The 16,916-nt window shown below is 38.0% G+C and overlaps 5 protein-coding genes across 7 annotated transcripts; 2 read left to right on the top strand and 3 right to left on the bottom strand.

The window, feature by feature from the left end:
- Positions 1 to 11: 11 nt before the first annotated feature.
- On the top strand, positions 12 to 2,964 carry LOC9303375. Its single transcript, XM_002869279.2, has one exon. It carries the CDS (start codon positions 1,275 to 1,277, stop codon positions 2,457 to 2,459), a length of 1,185 nt encoding a protein of 394 aa, XP_002869325.1. The 5' UTR covers positions 12 to 1,274; the 3' UTR covers positions 2,460 to 2,964.
- Positions 2,965 to 3,328: 364 nt separating this feature from the next.
- On the bottom strand, positions 3,329 to 6,590 carry LOC9303374. 2 transcript variants are annotated; one of them, XM_002867256.2, is made up of 6 exons: positions 6,436 to 6,590; positions 4,636 to 5,700; positions 4,462 to 4,512; positions 4,280 to 4,378; positions 4,022 to 4,192; positions 3,329 to 3,749 (listed from the first exon to the last, which is right to left on the bottom strand). In XM_002867256.2, exons 2-6 carry the CDS (start codon positions 5,674 to 5,676, stop codon positions 3,612 to 3,614), a joined length of 1,500 nt encoding a protein of 499 aa, XP_002867302.1. In that variant the 5' UTR covers positions 5,677 to 5,700; positions 6,436 to 6,590; the 3' UTR covers positions 3,329 to 3,611. The 2 variants fall into 2 exon arrangements, with proteins under 2 accessions (XP_002867302.1, XP_020872388.1); XM_021016729.1 differs by lacking the exon at positions 6,436 to 6,590 and adding an exon at positions 6,245 to 6,412.
- A 701-nt stretch (positions 6,591 to 7,291) lies between these two features.
- LOC9303373 lies at positions 7,292 to 9,100 on the bottom strand. 2 transcript variants are annotated; one of them, XM_002867255.2, is made up of 3 exons: positions 8,853 to 9,100; positions 8,398 to 8,665; positions 7,292 to 7,939 (listed from the first exon to the last, which is right to left on the bottom strand). In XM_002867255.2, exons 2-3 carry the CDS (start codon positions 8,592 to 8,594, stop codon positions 7,498 to 7,500), a joined length of 639 nt encoding a protein of 212 aa, XP_002867301.1. In that variant the 5' UTR covers positions 8,595 to 8,665; positions 8,853 to 9,100; the 3' UTR covers positions 7,292 to 7,497. The 2 variants fall into 2 exon arrangements, with proteins under 2 accessions (XP_002867301.1, XP_020875290.1); XM_021019631.1 differs by lacking the exon at positions 8,853 to 9,100 and having other exon boundaries at positions 8,398 to 8,828.
- Positions 9,101 to 9,431: 331 nt separating this feature from the next.
- On the bottom strand, positions 9,432 to 10,274 carry LOC9305396 (pathogenesis-related protein PRB1-3). Its single transcript, XM_002867254.2, has one exon. The coding sequence runs from the start codon at positions 10,073 to 10,075 to the stop codon at positions 9,515 to 9,517; it is 561 nt and encodes a 186-aa protein (XP_002867300.1). The 5' UTR covers positions 10,076 to 10,274; the 3' UTR covers positions 9,432 to 9,514.
- A 1,895-nt stretch (positions 10,275 to 12,169) lies between these two features.
- On the top strand, positions 12,170 to 16,816 carry LOC9303372 (coatomer subunit beta-1). The gene is given in 7 exon segments (XM_021019147.1): positions 12,170 to 12,305; positions 13,107 to 14,702; positions 14,705 to 15,168; positions 15,401 to 15,910; positions 16,005 to 16,090; positions 16,165 to 16,370; positions 16,483 to 16,816. Coding segments are annotated over 5 exon segments (2,844 nt in total). The 5' UTR covers positions 12,170 to 12,305; positions 13,107 to 13,123; the 3' UTR covers position 16,370; positions 16,483 to 16,816.
- The last annotated feature ends 100 nt before the right edge of the window (positions 16,817 to 16,916 follow it).

Genomic DNA, 16,916 nt, shown 5'->3' with positions numbered 1-16,916 from the left:
GGGAAATCTCAAGTACTAACACTCATCTTTAATCTTGTAAATAAATTGTCACTTGTATCAAGTAAAGAAATTCTGACATGATCCGATATTAGATGAGATCACTCAGATCAGAACATTGCAAGATGAATAAATCAAATGGGTTTAATCTATTGTTGTTACAGAATTTCTTACATCAAACTCGATTTAGTCGAAAGTACAAAAGCAATAACGAGCGAAAAGAAGAAACCCAATAAACCAAATTTTATCAAGACAGAGAGTGAGAGAGAGAGAAACAAAAAAAAAAAAAAAAACAGACAGAAACAAAAGTGAAGAAAAACGAACAACAAAACCCAATAAGCAGCGATCGAAGCTAATAAACAAACACACAAGAGCGAAAGCGCTCGGACATTCAAATCTGAAAAGCAGCAATACGAAACAAGAAGCCAGCAAGATTCAATCGAAGCAGAAGTGTATTATTATTATTAAGGAGCCGAGAAATCATTGGGTTGGTGTCGGAACTCTGGGAAGTTACTTGTTATGTTCCGATTTTGTTTTCGTGTCTGAATTCTGGTCAAATCTTTCCTACTCTAAATCAATCTTCCAACACTTGTTTTTCTGCTTCCAAGCTTGGGTCCCGCTTCTCATTGCCCGCTTCCTCCTTCTTCAATTCGAATTTCATCTTTTTCTTTAGGCAATTCGAATCTGGTGCTCTGTTCTCAAAGCTCCAATCATTTGTCCAACTCCACTGATCTCGATTTTCTCCAACTCAAATTTCGGAAATTCTCAAGTTCTTAGCTTCCGAATTGGGCGTGAAGCAAAAAATGCTTGGGTTTTTCTGCTCTGATTCAGTTTCGTCTTCTTACTCGCTCGTGAACTTGGAGAAACGGTTAGTTGGTGGTTCTTCCTTCTTGATGGATTGATTTGCTGACTCCAAGCTAGGGTTTTTAATCCATTCTGATACTGAATCAGCCGAGGTTGAATTTTAAGGTTCTTGGTATAAGCTGGCTAGTAGATAATGATCTCTAGGGTTTTGGTTTTGGGAACATGAGATTTACGAATTCTGGGTCGTTTGGGAAAATGAAAGAGCTTTTGGATGCAATTGGAGTGGCCTGTACTAAAAGCTGCAGCTGAGTTCTTGAAATGCTCTTGGATTTGAGTTTGAGAAATAATACGTTGATGAGTTGGGTTTGTTTGTGTGAAGGATAACTAGAAGCTGAGAGGGTGCATTTTGTGCACTCCTCTGACTGTTTCATCTGGTTTCGGTTTTAGAAGAAGAAGAAGAAGAAGAAACAAGTATGCAACGTCTTCAAGATCCCAGGGTTGATCTAGCTGACCTGAAAGTGCATATAGTGAAGAAGATTGGGGTTGAAAGATCTAGAAGGTATTTTTACTATTTGGGCAGGTTTCTGAGTCAGAAGCTTACTAAGAGTGAGTTTGATAAGTCATGTTTCCGTCTTTTGGGGAGAGAGAATCTTTCTCTACACAACAAGTTGATTCGTTCCATCTTGAGAAATGCGTCTCTGGCTAAGTCCCCACCACCAGGTCACCAAACCGGTCACCCTGGCAAATCTTTGGTGCTTGGGAAAGAGGATGGACCTGAACAAAGCGGACCTCTAATTCCTGACCATAGTAGGAATGATCCTGTTTGCTCAAATGGGGTGTTACCCAACGTTCGGTTTGGAACGTGTGACAGTACAATCAGAGATAAGCCTTGTCCACTAGGGCCAAACGGAAAGGTTGACAGAACCGGTAATAGTAACACGGAGAACAGGGATTCGGGTCCTTTTGCTTATCAAAGATCAGGTCGCTATGCTGATGAAAGAGACAGTGCATTTCTTTGCCCTGCTGAACAAAAGAGGGATTCGGGTAAAGGTCAGGTTGCAGCTCCTCTTAGCAGGGATGATGAAGCCCAAGAAGAGCGAGGTAGTTTGATTCTTTCCATGCCTCCTGTAGTTGCACCTCTGGGGATCCCATTCTGCTCGGCTAGTGTCGGTGGGGATCGCAGAACAGTTCCAATTTCGACCAGCGCAGATGCTATCAGTTGCTATGACAGTGGTGGATTGTCAGACACAGAGATGCTGAGGAAGAGGATGGAGAATATTGCAGTAGCACAGGGTCTTGGAGGGGTTTCCGCGGAGTGTTCTACTGTTTTAAATAACATGTTGGACTTGTACCTGAAGAAACTAATGAAATCATGCGTTGATTTGGCTGGAGCTCGGTCCATGAATGGAACGCCTGGAAAACAAAGTTTAGACAAACAGCAGAGCCGAGACGAGCTTGTAAATGGGGTGCGGACGAGTAATAGTTTGCACATACAAACTAGCAACCAACCATCTGACATAACGCAAGAACAACATTCAGTGTCTTTGCTTGATTTTAGAGTTGCAATGGAGCTAAATCCGCATCAACTTGGTGAAGACTGGCCATTGCTACGGGAAAGAATTTCCATATGTTCATTCGAGGAACGAGAAGGGGTGTGAAAGAAAATGGTTAGGCATATTGGATGCTGCAAATTGTCTGAGTAAGCTCTCTGGTCCAAAAAGACTGGCCACTGATTTTGGTAGAAAACAATTCTTGAGCTCTGTATCCCATGATGGACCTGATGGCTGATTGACCCAACTATGTCCTGGAGCCGCAGACTCGGGGCAGGTTAGTAGATATGAATGAATACGTGTTGTTGTAAGATCAAAAGAAATCTGGCCATTCCAGCGAGTTTCAAGCTTTGAGTGTAAACGCAGGCCGATAAGGAAATCAAGAGAAAGTTTTGGCTGAGATACTGTGGGTTTTAGGCAAGAGCAAGGTACAAACAATCACGTAATAGTTGCAGTATTGCTCTGTATGTAACATAGTCTTAGAATTGTTTTAGAATTTATATCTTGAAGACACATTGACATCACTTTTACATTTACATTTACATTTTTGTTACCTCATTTCAGTGAAAAAGTTATTTTCAAAATCAGTGAATTGCCTCATTTTTACATTCTACTGGTTGGTTTTCTTACTTGTTTCTTTTACCCTACAAGGTATTGACATAAACTGTTTCAGATGATCCTATCAAGTAATACTTGAGCTGAATTACAAATGGGAAAATGTATTATACTCTCGCTATGGAGAATCATGAAATTCTCAGATTCTAAATCCCGTGATGATTCTGCTTTCGGCTTCTCAGTCTATCCAACAGTAATTGTTGCTCTCTTTTTTGGGAAACCTTTGGCTTTTACTTTGAAAATATGCAGAAGGCGACTCCATTTTCTTCTTTGAATGTCTTTTTAAGTTTTCCCACAAGTCCAGAGATCCAAAGAACCACGCACGCTCTTTGTTGTTTTTCAACAAATTGTCCAAGTTTAAGAATTCAAGATGACGTTTTCTTAATCTTCAAAGTTCAAATGACATATTTTCCGCCTTTCCCACTTTACATTACGGAAATCAACAGGAAACAGGTGAAAAGACGAAGAGAAACACAGGATAGCTTTGTCATTAGACAAAAGGAATATAGAAAGAGAGACAGAGCCGGTGTGAATTGGTATGTACACAAAGGAAATGGTGAGGCCCTTTCTAGGCAGGTTCCATTGTTGTTCACAGGCTTTAGATGAAATAAATAATACAACGAACGAGGAAGAAGAAGAAGACAGTTATTTAGAGGAAGTTTCGGCAGTGGCTTTGCAGATTGGGCACCAACTCTTCATCCGCAACCACTCTTGCACACACTTCACATGGTATGTGTGCTCACAGTGTAGCCTCCCAACTTCATCTCCTATTGTATACTCTTCCTGTAAACCACAAAGATCAGAGTGTGAAGAACTGTAGAGAAAAGGTAAAGAAAATTTCTGATTTTACATATACAAATACATATCAGTTCTATATTCACCATCATGCATCAATGAAACGCCTGTAATAATCAAAGATTTCCATTACACTTTGTGACAGCACCCGCAACAATAGACAAAGTTTGGTGTTGTTCACTTAGCTACATCAACTCATGGCAGGCTTTCCTTAAGATTTCATCAAAGCCAAAGGCTTGATTATGACTAACAAGACAAACCTGGCAGATGCTGCATTTGGCATCTTCCTTGTGATCACTAGGACTTTTGGTGATAGACCCATAAGTTACAGGTTTCATCTGATAGATGCTTGTTTTCAAGCACTTTGATATTGCTTCTTCTGTGAGAGCAGTGCTTACTGTACCAATCCTCTCTTCAAGAGCTAATAGTTCCTGTATTCATTCAAAAATAAAAAGACAAAACGGTAAAGATACTACATCCCAATACGGAACACGAGTTTGAAAGATGTAAGGACGAACCTCATATGACATGTTATCTATGTCTAGCCTCATGTCTCGGTGTTGGTCATGGAAGCTTAGTCCACCGAGAAGTAAACCTGTCTCCATGATAAGCAGCTCCTGATAAGGGAGAGGAAAATATGAGTAACAACACTATCACAACATCTGAAACTCAAAAGTCAAAACATGTGTCAAATTTTAACCTCATAATTAAGCTCGATATCTTGTTCAATCCTATCAAGTTCTGGCAAAATCTGCAAAAGCATCCGAGCAATACAAAACACCAAAAGTTAAACGGTGCTAAGGGCATTGTTGTAAGCACTAGTTGATGATGCTCAGACAAGATGTCAAGTTGTAGAGTAACAGGAAATAGTTACCTCCGAGATCCCATCTAAATTGTAACTGCGAAAACTGTCTTGACTCAATAAGGAACCAGAGAGGCCAAATTCTGGGAAACCAGAGAACAGCTCCAAAGAGACAGGAGAATTGAGATTGTTTGATGTCTCAGTCTGAGACATCTCTGTTGCCGTGACAGAGGATAAAGCTTCTCTACCACTCCCAGGGTTTGAGAATCTAATGCGACTATTACTTCTATCTGCCAATCTCTGACTCCCAAATGAAGCAACATCGTTGTCATCATTCAAAATGCAGTGTCTAGCCTGTCTAATATCTGAAACAGAACCTCTCGGATTAAAACTACGACGTCTCACTTCAGCTGGTGTTTCTGTTACATTCTTCCCCCTAGCTGAGGAGCTAGAACTGCTTTCTCCATAAACTTTCCTCTTATTGATAGTATCTGCCTTCCGACTTAATCTTTTCTCCAATCCAAAACCACTTGGAATGACACCGGATAACAACGGGCTGCATCCTCGGTTGGCAGATGTTGACTGGCCAGAGGGACCAGGGTGAAACTCTTGCTTGCTCAACCCAAACCTCTGCCTAAAACCTCTCTTGATTCTTGAGCTCGATGGCAAGTTTGAACATTCCGCTTCTGGTGTTATAACTTTTCCATAAATAAGTTTATTGTTAGCTTTTCTTTTATCTCTTCCAAGAGAAACTTGCAAGATTTCTGTCTCTACCTCATCTTCGCTACCTCTGCTGCTCTCTGATGAATCCATGGCTATCTGAGAAAACGGTTGCTTCTCACTTTTCACAGAAGAGGAGCTAGAGCCACAAATCTTAGAGGAAGTTCCAATTACTTCCTTCCCGTTTGGCGAAGAGCGGTATGTAGACAAGACTGACTTCTCTTTCTTATCTGAAGAGCCAACAAACCGAGTAAAGTTCATCGTTTTTTTCTCATCACTACAAATAGGAACCTTGCAACTATTGTTGTTAAATCTATCTCTGAAAACAACACCACCACCCTTCTTAGAGTCAGGTCGCGCCTCATGCGCTCTTTTACCCGACCACCTATCCATGAACTTTTTAAATGGATGCAATACCTGTAACAAAAAGACTCTTTATTTTACTTTATCAAAACGCAAATTCTTGAAGAAAAACTATTCATTTGAACTCCAAAGTTCCCCAAAGAATGAAAAAAAAGAACAGATCAAACACTGATAGAAAAAAAAAACGAGCAAAAGAGCAAATACAAGAGTCATACTCAGAGACTAAACTGCTAAAATCTGCGATTCAATACCTTTGCACCAGACATAAAATCATCATTAGAAGAAAACATTGTTCTGACTAAACTCTTGTAATAACGATCTTAAAAATCAACAGCCAAACATAAAGAGCTTCAACCACAAAAGTCTAGCAAAGGTCCTATCGAAACAAAAGCTTATCATCTGTGATGGTTCAAATAAAAATGAAACCTTTCATAAAATGATCCAAACGATGCCTACAATCACTTCTCAATAAAGATTTCATTTTGAAAAAGAACTAAAACAATCAAATTTCTTGAACATGAAGAGAAACAATTCTCAACTATTTTACACAAGTGATTCATTGGAGAGAAACAAAAACAGTAAATGTTTTCTTTGTTACCTGGTCTAAAACAAGAGAGAGTTACAACTTACAAAATCGATTCAGAATCAAGAACAGTAACATCATTTATCATTAGTTTCCAAACCATCATAAACACACAAAAAAGTCAATTTGTCCGAAAACATAAAAAGAATCCCGAGGTAAAGGAAGGATTTTTAGAAGCTAAGCTGTTTATTTTGTTCGATGATTACCTTTAGATTTCGTCCAATCTTGTTCCTGGAAATTGGAAGATGAAGAAAAAAAATAGAAGAGCGTTTTGTTCTTGTTGCCGATATTTTTTCTTCGGTTTTGCAAGTTATTTTAAGTAATTTATCTTTTTGGAATTAAGAATAAATCAAATGTTTGTTTTTATTCCATAATGACCTTCAAAGCAAATATTCATTAAATTTTATATCGCAAAAAAAAGAATCTGAGATGACGGAGACGCAGAGATCCTCGCCGTCTATAATGGGGTCGGAATATCTGACGGTTGGTAGAGATTGCGACGTCTCTAGGTAGCGGTAGAGAACTAAAGATATTAAACTAAAGTTATTATGTCCAATATCTTTGTTTGGTCAGAAGATGGAAAAAGAAAACAAAATCATGAGAATTCTGATAAGTATTTAGTGATGATGCCACGACTAAGGATAATGTAGTTTAATTATCTGTCCTCTATTATAGCAACAAACATCTTAGCCTTTATCCTTGATTTTTGTATTTTAAATCTCTCTATATTACTATTTGTTTTCTAAAATAAGAAAATTTGTGACTTTATGGTAGAGCAACCAAATTCTTTAAATTTATAACTTTTTGGTGGATCCAAAATCAAACTTTAGTTGATGTTTGTGAAATGAATGGTTAAATGATTGATAACAGAAATTAAATACATACTAGAACTGAAATAAATACAAAAATCAGAAATACCACTGACACACTTGTTTTAAAATTATATGAACGAAATTTCAGATAATATTAACTTGTGAAGAATACTTACGCAAATATATAATACTAAGATCACCTACTGTTCACCATTGGAGATGAGGTATCGAAAGAGAAGGACAAGCTAAGTATGTAAAAATGGTAAATAGAGATCCAATTCCAAAGAGGTGTAAACCATTTATTACAAGACTTTTCGACATTGATCAAAGTCAAAACCTGAGTTATGGGATTCGTAGGGAGGAATCGAACCTATAACCTACAACATCACATACCTCTCACATCTTCCAAAATCTAAAAACGTTGAAGAACCTCAGCAAAAAGAAAAGAGTGCAGCACTAAGCTTTAGCTTCTAACCACCCATGATCATCTTCTTGGTGTGACTTTGACCCTCCACCTTCAATAGAAGCTTCTTCATCAGCTTTCCCTTCTCCGCCTTTCTTTCCATACATCTTTCTTCTAGCTTCCCTACGAGCATCTTTCTTAGCTATATTCAAGTCTTTGAATCCTTGTTCGAACTTGGCTTCATCCTCTGGAGTGAAGAAGGCTACTTCCATTTGACCTAGCTCTGCATATCTTTGCTCTACTTTGGTTTTCCAGTAAAGACCCATCTCTGTGTCCATCTTTTGGTATGGTGTTTTTAGCAGGTACTCGTCTATTCCTCCTGCTTTGTCGATGCAGCGGAGAGCATGTGTTGTGACTTTGACTTTAATGTGACGGTCGAATATGTAGCTGAACAATCGCTTCTCCTGGACATTCGGTTTCCAACATCTTCTGGACCTGAACTCAAATCACAAACAAAAGTTACCAAACCATACAGAATAAATCAGATTAAGACACATAGGTTACATGGATCCTACATTTCTCTATAAAGGGGATAAATTTCATCACACCATGGCTCAAAATATTGAGAATCTTTAGAGTAGCATGATACAGAAACAAAACAACAATGCCATCTTCCGGAAACAAATGAGAGCGCTAAACAAAATGAGGCACTATACAATCTCTAACCAGCTAAAGATTTCAAAGGCTATTGAATACTTCCAAACGCAAGAATTTAGATTTCATTTCACCAAAATGAAACCTAAATCTAGAAAGCATTCCTAAAAAACATACAAATTAGCCCTTCAATGCGTGAATTTTAAGCAAAACCATCACAAGCTCTAAATTCAACAAATCTCAAGCGAATACACATACATCATAAACAGATAGGGAGGCATAGAGAGAAAGAGACAAACTTGTTTCCACCATCTTCACTGACGCGGTTGCCGTACTGGATATGGCGGCCGGCGTAGAGACCGCGTTTGGCTCTGCCCATGACGACTTTGGTATCAGGAACACAAGCCTTGAGCTTCTCCTTGAGCTCTGGCGTGATATTCTCCGCTCCCACTCTCTTCACCAGCTTCTTCATCATCTCCTTCCCTCTAAACGCCATTTTCGTTTCTCCTTCCGAAAATCACAGATCGCAAAACCTACCCAAATGCTTTTCTCTGTGCTTGGTATGACCTGAAGATGGAAACAAATCGGTTTAGCCAACGATTTTAGTCAAACCGGATAAAATTAGCCGGTAAAATCCGGTATGCTATTTCGCCTTCTTGCTTCGCCGTCGCTCGAATCAGACACCGATTGAATAAAAGATCAAATGAATCGTCGAATCAAGACAAACAGAATAGAGAATCGATGAGAAGCTGACCTGAAGTGAACCAAACCACATAAATGGTCTAGCCACGAGAGAGAGAAGAAGCAGAAATGAAACTGACGATAACCACGAGTCGAAGTTTCGGACCGGCGTCGATGTAGCGATCTAAGCCTCTTTAGGGTTCAGTTTCTGAGTTTTGAAGCATTGGGCTTTTTTATTTCGTTGGCTCTGAGGCCCAGATTAGTTCCCCTTAATTTATGGTTTGGTTTTATTCGGTTCAATTTGGCAGTCCGGATAAAAGTCAATATCAGCATCTAACATAGACCGAACCAAGTCAACATGAACTGAAAGTCTGAATTTAAGAACGTAGGTCCCCCATCTCAACCGAAACACAATCAAACCGGCCAAACAATAAAAAATAAAAATTTGTTTACGGCAACAAAAATATATCAAAACACAAATTGCATCACCAAAAAAACTCATGTTAAAAATCAGGTGTTTTATTGGTGGCTTAATATAATGAAACTGAAACCTTACCCGAAAAGTTTAGCATATACTGTACATATGATACGGATACAAGAGAAAACGTAATTCATTTTTGTTATCTTACATACAATATGACAAATATCCAAGAATCAAAACAAGATTTTACATAAATAAAGATAAAGTGTACGTAGTTGAGGAAAATAAAGGTAAAGATAAAGTGTAGACAATATTCAAAAGGGTGGCTGTCCAACAATATTACCAGGAGGATCATAGTTGCAAATAATAAATGTGGCACCGGTCTTGCAAAAACTGATTGCACACCCAATCCTCGAACTCTTCTTCCATACAAGTTGCGTGTAATGCAAACAATCCCCATTCACCTTGCAGTGGTAAGTCCTCCGGTCATAGTATTTCATCTCCGATGCCCATGCAGCCACCGCGTCCCGTGGAGTCCACCCTTTTCCGCTTCCCCAGAAGAGATTCTCCCCGTAAGGTCCCCCGGAGTGAATAAGTTTGCAATCTCCACCGCGGGTTTGGGCCCACCGGCTCGCGTAGAGGGCGAGACTATTGCTCCATTTCAGAGGAGGGAGACGAAGCTTGGCTCGTAAGATGTTGTGTGGTCGGAGAAACTGCTGCTGAATTGTGTTGCGGGCTAGGGTTTTGTATTGAGAAGAAATTAGTGTTGATGTTGTTGGTGTTTTGTTGGATGGGAATTGAAAAGAGAGAGAAGGAAGTGGAGTGCTGATGACTATGATAATGATGATGACGAATATCAAAGATTTTGGTTCCATTGGGAAGATGAGTTAGATTTGATTGTCAACCTCTCTGGATCTAGTACTACATATATATATATATATATATATATATATATATATACATACACCATTGTTTATACTTTCATATTTGTACGTATATATCATCTAAAGAATCTAAACACATGCTATGTTAATAATGTGCAATGACAAGTGCTAATCATTTCGGTGGAACATTGATTATTTGTAGGGAATGATTCTTTTCAAACAAAGCATGCATCTATATATACATTTTCAGAGACATTTATGAAATAAATCCTCGAGTTTCAACTTATTTACGATCAAATATCATGGACATTAATTATTTAGAATTACAAATTTAAATCAAAGATATTAACTACGATCAAATATCATGGACATTAATTATTTAGAATTACAAATTTAAATCAAAGATATTAACAAGTCTGGGCTTTCGGTTATCCGTTCGGTTTTATCGGTTGGGTCTATGCGGTTTCGGTTTTTTCGGTTCTAAAATTTAGTACCCATTCGGATATTTTGAAATTTCGGTTCGGTTCCGGTTCTTTCGGTTTTGAAATTTAGTATCCATTCGGTTATTTTGCTTAGGATATTTTCGGATATTTCGGTTATTTTTGAGTATTTTCAGATATTTTTGGATATATTTTGGTTATTTTCGAGTATTTGAACTATTTTTATATATTTTTCAAGTATTTTTTGATTATTTGGTCTATAAATAACTAATTATTTTGAAAATATAATTGTATTTCGGGTATTTTGGTTAACCAAAATATTTTGGTTCGGTACCGATTCGGTTATGGTTATTTCGGTTATTAAATTTATTATCCATTCGGTTATTTTCAAATTTTCGGTTCGGTTCGGTTCGGTTTTTTTGCTTCGGTTTCGGTTCGGTACATTTGGTTCGGTTTATTTGCCCAGACTTATTAACATAAAAAATTGTTTCCAAAAATCTTAACATAATATATTAACAATAAATAATCTTTATCACAATTAAATCCATATTTAATTCGATTTCCTTAAAAGATCTCAACAATCCCTATATTTAATCGTGACCATTCAAATCTTAATCTGGTTATTAATCTTCATTCTTACTGTTGGACATACGCAATTAATTCGGAAATCATTATATAGAATTAATTATTATTAACTAAAATTCAAAAATATATATAATATTAAACTTTTAAATTGACTCGAATTATATGTCTATTTGATAAAATATTATTAAAAATAACAAAATGATATTTAATTTCACGGAACGGGGTTATATGGTAGGACGGGTTTGGATCGATATTAATACGGGACGTATCACGGATAAAATCCTAAAATTAACAATCAAAATACAATTATACGATCTTAAAGACTTAACAAAATAAACAATATTAAAATAAATACAACTTAAAATTTAATTTTGTAGTTAAAAAAATCGATCTGTGGTGTACCACGAGATAAAATCTAGTAAGGTAATAGATCATTATATATGAGGGAAGTTTTACTAGAATGTTTTTTTTTTTTTTTTTGTAAGAAGAAACTTTATCATAGGCATAGCAACGAGCAAGCATCCCAAGCATAAAACATACTTATACAAACTCATTCATAAAACCTAATTAAGTTATATATATTTTGACCACTTTTAAAATAGTTGTTTAATTATAACATATTAACATGCTTACTATGCAGATTTATGAGGCGTATCAGATGGTGTGCTAGAGAACGTGATACAAATTTGGGATGCCTTGTTTTAAATATTGTGAGGCTTCTAGTTGTTGAGCTTACCGTTGGTTAACTAAATTTATATTATGTAGAACATCAAATAGACCAAAAGAATATCAATTTAGTTGACTACCGTTTGTTGGTTAGGTAATAAACTCTGACCAAAGTGTCCTAAGATTCCTCAATCCTAATGAAGCTCACTTTATGAAGTTTGGGGTCATTTTGGAAACAATTAAAAACATAAGGGGCTATGTTTTCTCAACATCTATTGGGCTGGGCTTGCCATCAATCAATTATTTGGGCCTTTGAGGCTGACTCGCTTTTTTCCGTTCTTCGTTTTCCAAAAAAAAACGGATTTGGAGGAGTAAATTCAGAAGACGAATCCACGATAATAAGCTCATTTTTTATCTCTCACTTTGTGGGAGTGTTTTTGTTTTCCGAGATCCAAAATCTTCTCTTGGATCCAAAAGCTTCGTAACTCCGTGGATCTCCTCCTCTCTCTCTCTGGATCTCGTACCTTGAGGTTCGTCTCTCTCTCTGTTTAACTTGCGACTCAGATTTCATAGAGATCGATCCCCCTTTTACCTTTTTCCTTTGTGAAAACTCTACAATGTTCGATATTCTCGGACGTTCTTTGTTCGATCTCCTTAAAGATTGATCCGATCCCGGTAGGAAACTGATTCTCATGTTTGTGCAGCTTAGTGAGACTGCGAACTATGTAGATTCCATTGTTTGTTCATCAAATCTGGGGATGTTTTTTGAATTTTAGTTGATCGGAAGCTGTTTTTATTATTCGATTTTATGTTAATGTTTTGGTAAAGTGATGTGTATCGCTGGATCTGATGATTTAGATTTGTCAATGTTTTGCATCTTTCGGTCCTTGATTGAACATTACCGAATATTCTTCTGCGATTATGATGCTTTCTCATAAACCATGGATTCGAGAGAAAAGAGATGCTTCATTCGTTGTATAGATATATAAGTAGAGAGGTGTAGATTATTGCTGAGGAGGATACTCATAAACTTCTTGTATAGAACTTACTCGAGCAGTGATGAGGACACTAGTAAGGTGCTTATACTCAGTAATTCAAACTTGAAATCGCAAGAAATATTAACATTTTGGATATCTTGTTTGTTACTTGTGATCTATATATACCTCATTTTGTCTTTAATCAATTGTATGGAGTTTGGGTTCCTATTCTCTATATTCACTTTCTATCTTTCTTATGCTACATTGGTACCACTTGTTCCTGCACTATTTTCCTTTTCATTTGGGCTCACAAGTTTTTTTTTTTTTTCGGTTTCTCTTTCACTTTTTTTGCAGCTGCAGCACCGGAAAAGATGGACAAATCTAGTACCTTGCTTGTGCACTATGACAAAGGGACTCCTGCAGTGGCCAATGAGATTAAAGAAGCTCTCGAAGGAAATGATGTTGAAGCTAAAATTGATGCCATGAAGAAGGCGGTTATGCTTTTGTTGAATGGTGAAACCATTCCTCAGCTTTTCATAACCATTATAAGATATGTGCTGCCTTCTGAGGACCACACAATCCAAAAGCTTCTGTTGCTATACCTGGAGCTGATTGAAAAAACCGATTCTAAGGGGAAGGTGTTACCTGAAATGATTTTGATATGCCAGAATCTTCGGAATAACCTTCAGCATTCGAATGAGTACATCCGTGGTGTGACACTGAGGTTTCTCTGCCGGTTGAAGGAGACTGAAATAGTAGAACCGTTGACTCCATCAGTGTTGCAAAATCTGGAGCATCGCCATCCGTTTGTACGTAGGAATGCAATCCTAGCTATCATGTCGATATATAAGCTTCCACAAGGAGACCAACTCTTTGTGGATGCACCTGAAATGATCGAGAAAGTTCTATCAACAGAACAAGATCCGTCTGCCAAGAGAAATGCATTTCTAATGCTCTTTACCTGTGCCGAAGAACGAGCAGTGAATTATCTTCTGAGCAATGTTGACAAGGTTTCAGACTGGAATGAATCACTTCAGATGGTGGTGCTGGAGTTGATTCGAAGTGTGTGTAAGACTAAACCAACAGAGAAGGGGAAATATATTAAGATTATTATTTCTCTGTTAAGTGCTACTTCTTCTGCAGTTATCTATGAATGTGCTGGGACACTTGTTTCTCTCTCTTCTGCCCCGACTGCTATTAGGGCTGCTGCCAACACCTACTGCCAACTTCTTCTTTCTCAGAGTGACAACAATGTGAAGCTAATATTGCTTGATCGGTTGTATGAGCTTAAGACATTGCACAGAGATATCATGGTTGAGTTGATAATAGATGTGCTCAGAGCACTCTCAAGCCCAAACCTTGATATCCGCAGGAAGACACTTGACATTGCCCTTGACTTGATTACCCATCATAATATTAATGAGGTCGTTCAAATGTTGAAGAAAGAAGTTGTGAAGACACAGAGTGGAGAACTTGAGAAGAATGGGGAGTACAGACAAATGCTTATTCAAGCAATCCATGCTTGTGCAGTGAAGTTCCCCGAAGTTGCAAGTACAGTAGTCCATCTTCTAATGGATTTCTTGGGAGATAGCAATGTGGCTTCAGCTCTTGACGTGGTTGTTTTTGTTAGAGAGATAATAGAAACAAATCCGAAGTTAAGAGTTTCAATCATAACCAGGTTGTTGGACACGTTCTATCAGATCCGCGCAGGAAAGGTCTGCCCTTGTGCACTTTGGATTATTGGGGAGTATTGCCTATCACTTTCAGAAGTTGAGAGTGGCATTTCAACCATTAAACAATGCCTTGGCGATTTACCATTTTACTCTGTTTCTGAGGAGTCTGAGCCAACTGAGACATCGAAGAAGATTCAGCCTACCTCTTCTGCCATGGTGTCCTCTAGAAAGCCAGTGATTCTTGCTGATGGAACTTATGCTACCCAAAGCGCAGCCTCTGAACCACATTCTCCTCACCTACAGTTGTTCAAGGATCACTGACTTCTGGAAATTTGAGAGCACTGCTTCTAACTGGTGATTTTTTCCTTGGAGCAGTGGTTGCTTGCACGTTGACTAAACTTGTTCTTAGGTTGGAAGAGGTTCAGTCTTCTAAAACTGAAGTAAACAAGACAGTCACACAGGCTTTGCTGATTATGGTTTCTATGTTGCAACTTGGGCAATCTCCTGTTTCTCCACACCCTATTGATAATGATTCGTATGAGAGGATTGTGTTGTGCATAAAATTGCTTTGCCATAGGAATGATGAGATGAAAAAGATATGGTTGGAATACTGTCGCCAGAGTTTTGTCAAGATGATTTCTGAAAAACAGCTTAGAGAGATGGAGGAACTAAAGGCAAAGACCCAAACAACTCATGCTCAACCTGATGATCTAATTGACTTCTTCCATCTAAAGAGTCGGAAGGTAATATTACTTTCTAAGCTTGCCCTTGCTTTATTGTGTTTTTTTTTCCTTACGAGTTTTCCTTGGCAATCTGTTTAGTTCTGATATCGTTGGTGTCTACTTTATCTTACAGTTCATATCCGATATTTTTTCATATTCTCAGTTTCAAAGAAAGACAATGGAAGTTGATAGTGGCATGCTATGTTTATTTATTTCGCTGTAGTTGAAAGTACTGATGATAAGTTTCTTTCAGGGAATGAGTCAACTTGAGTTGGAAGACCAGGTACAAGATGACCTAAAGCGTGCAACTGGAGAATTCACCAAGGACGAGAACGATGCTAACAAACTTAACCGCATTCTTCAGCTCACGGGATTCAGTGACCCAGTCTATGCTGAAGCATATGTGACGGTACACCATTATGATATTGCGCTCGAAGTTACAGTAATCAACCGTACCAAGGAAACCCTTCAGAATCTGTGCTTGGAGTTAGCAACCATGGGTGATCTCAAACTTGTTGAGCGTCCTCAGAACTATAGTCTGGCACCTGAAAGAAGCATGCAGATAAAAGCAAACATCAAGGTCTCGTCCACAGAGACGGGAGTCATATTTGGGAACATCGTCTATGAGACATCAAATGTAATGGAGCGAAACGTCGTGGTTCTTAACGACATACACATTGATATCATGGACTATATCTCCCCTGCTGTGTGCTCAGAGGTTGCTTTCAGAACTATGTGGGCAGAGTTTGAATGGGAAAACAAGGTAATTTACCGAAACCTTTTATAGTTGTAGCTTCTTTTTTTGTTTGTTTGTTCGAGTTTGGTATAACCATTCCCTGTTGTATTCTTCATGTCAGGTTGCTGTGAACACCACAATTCAAAACGAAAGAGAATTCCTCGACCACATTATCAAATCCACAAACATGAAATGTCTCACTGCCCCGTAAGTTCAAATTCTTCTTTCATCAGATAGAAACTAAAAACTCTTCTTACTAATCAATGCTTCCCTATTTGCAGATCCGCAATAGAAGGTGAATGTGGATTCCTTGCAGCAAACTTATATGCAAAAAGTGTGTTTGGTGAAGATGCTCTTGTGAATGTGAGTATTGAGAAGCAAACCGATGGAGCATTGAGTGGCTACATAAGGATAAGGAGCAAGACGCAAGGGATTGCTCTAAGTCTTGGGGACAAAATCACCCTCAAACAAAAGGGTAGTAGCTGAGGTTAGCTAATCTTCTCAAAACGTATTCTATTTCTCAATCCAATCCATAAATGTTTGAATCCTTAAACCTTAAATGGTCTAATTTCCGGTACCATACCGATGATTTCTCACAGGCATGGAATGGTGGCGTGCAAGGTAACAGGTTTAGACTACGTACGTTTCTCTCTTGAGCAATTTTTTGTTGGTTGAATCTGTTTACTACAAGGAGAGAGGAGGCGGTTGAGGATATGTAAAGAGTCATTTCAATTTGTTATCATTCTTCCTTAACCGGTATATTTTCCGGTATGGCACCGATGGATTCTTCCTCATACGGCTGTGCTTTATTTACACTACTAGACGATTTTGTTTTATTGGTAATGCTTTCTTCTTCTTCTATAAAGTCGTTTGTTGAGGAGATTAAGCCGTGATTTTCTTGAAATGCTTTATGATATAGTAGATTTCAAAGCATGGGTTTGCTCCAATTTAGAATCGCGTCATTTCAGATTGATCTCTACTCTTCTTTGCTTTTCTGGCCTTTCGTTGTTCTCTGTTTTTATAAGTCAAAAGC

This window comes from Arabidopsis lyrata (assembly GCF_000004255.2).
Source record: "Arabidopsis lyrata subsp. lyrata unplaced genomic scaffold ARALYscaffold_7, whole genome shotgun sequence".
Lineage (NCBI taxonomy): Eukaryota > Viridiplantae > Streptophyta > Magnoliopsida > Brassicales > Brassicaceae > Arabidopsis > Arabidopsis lyrata.
The sequence above is the reverse complement of the archived record's forward strand: the minus strand, read 5'-3'. Positions and strand labels throughout refer to the sequence as shown.

Coding starts and splice junctions, on each gene's coding strand:
- LOC9303375 (XM_002869279.2), top strand. CDS start 1,275: ATGCAACGTCTTCAAGATCCCAGGGTTGATCTAGCTGACCTGAAAGTG.
- LOC9303374 (XM_002867256.2), bottom strand. CDS start 5,676: ATGGATAGGTGGTCGGGTAAAAGAGCGCATGAGGCGCGACCTGACTCT. Junction 4,379..4,461: donor ATATCGAGCTTAATTATGAG/GTTAAAATTTGA, acceptor CTCCCTTATCAG/GAGCTGCTTATCATGGAGAC. Junction 3,750..4,021: donor CCAAATGCAGCATCTGCCAG/GTTTGTCTTGTT, acceptor TGTGGTTTACAG/GAAGAGTATACAATAGGAGA.
- LOC9303373 (XM_002867255.2), bottom strand. CDS start 8,594: ATGGCGTTTAGAGGGAAGGAGATGATGAAGAAGCTGGTGAAGAGAGTG. Junction 7,940..8,397: donor AGTGAAGATGGTGGAAACAA/GTTTGTCTCTTT, acceptor ATTTGAGTTCAG/GTCCAGAAGATGTTGGAAAC.
- LOC9305396 (XM_002867254.2), bottom strand. CDS start 10,075: ATGGAACCAAAATCTTTGATATTCGTCATCATCATTATCATAGTCATC.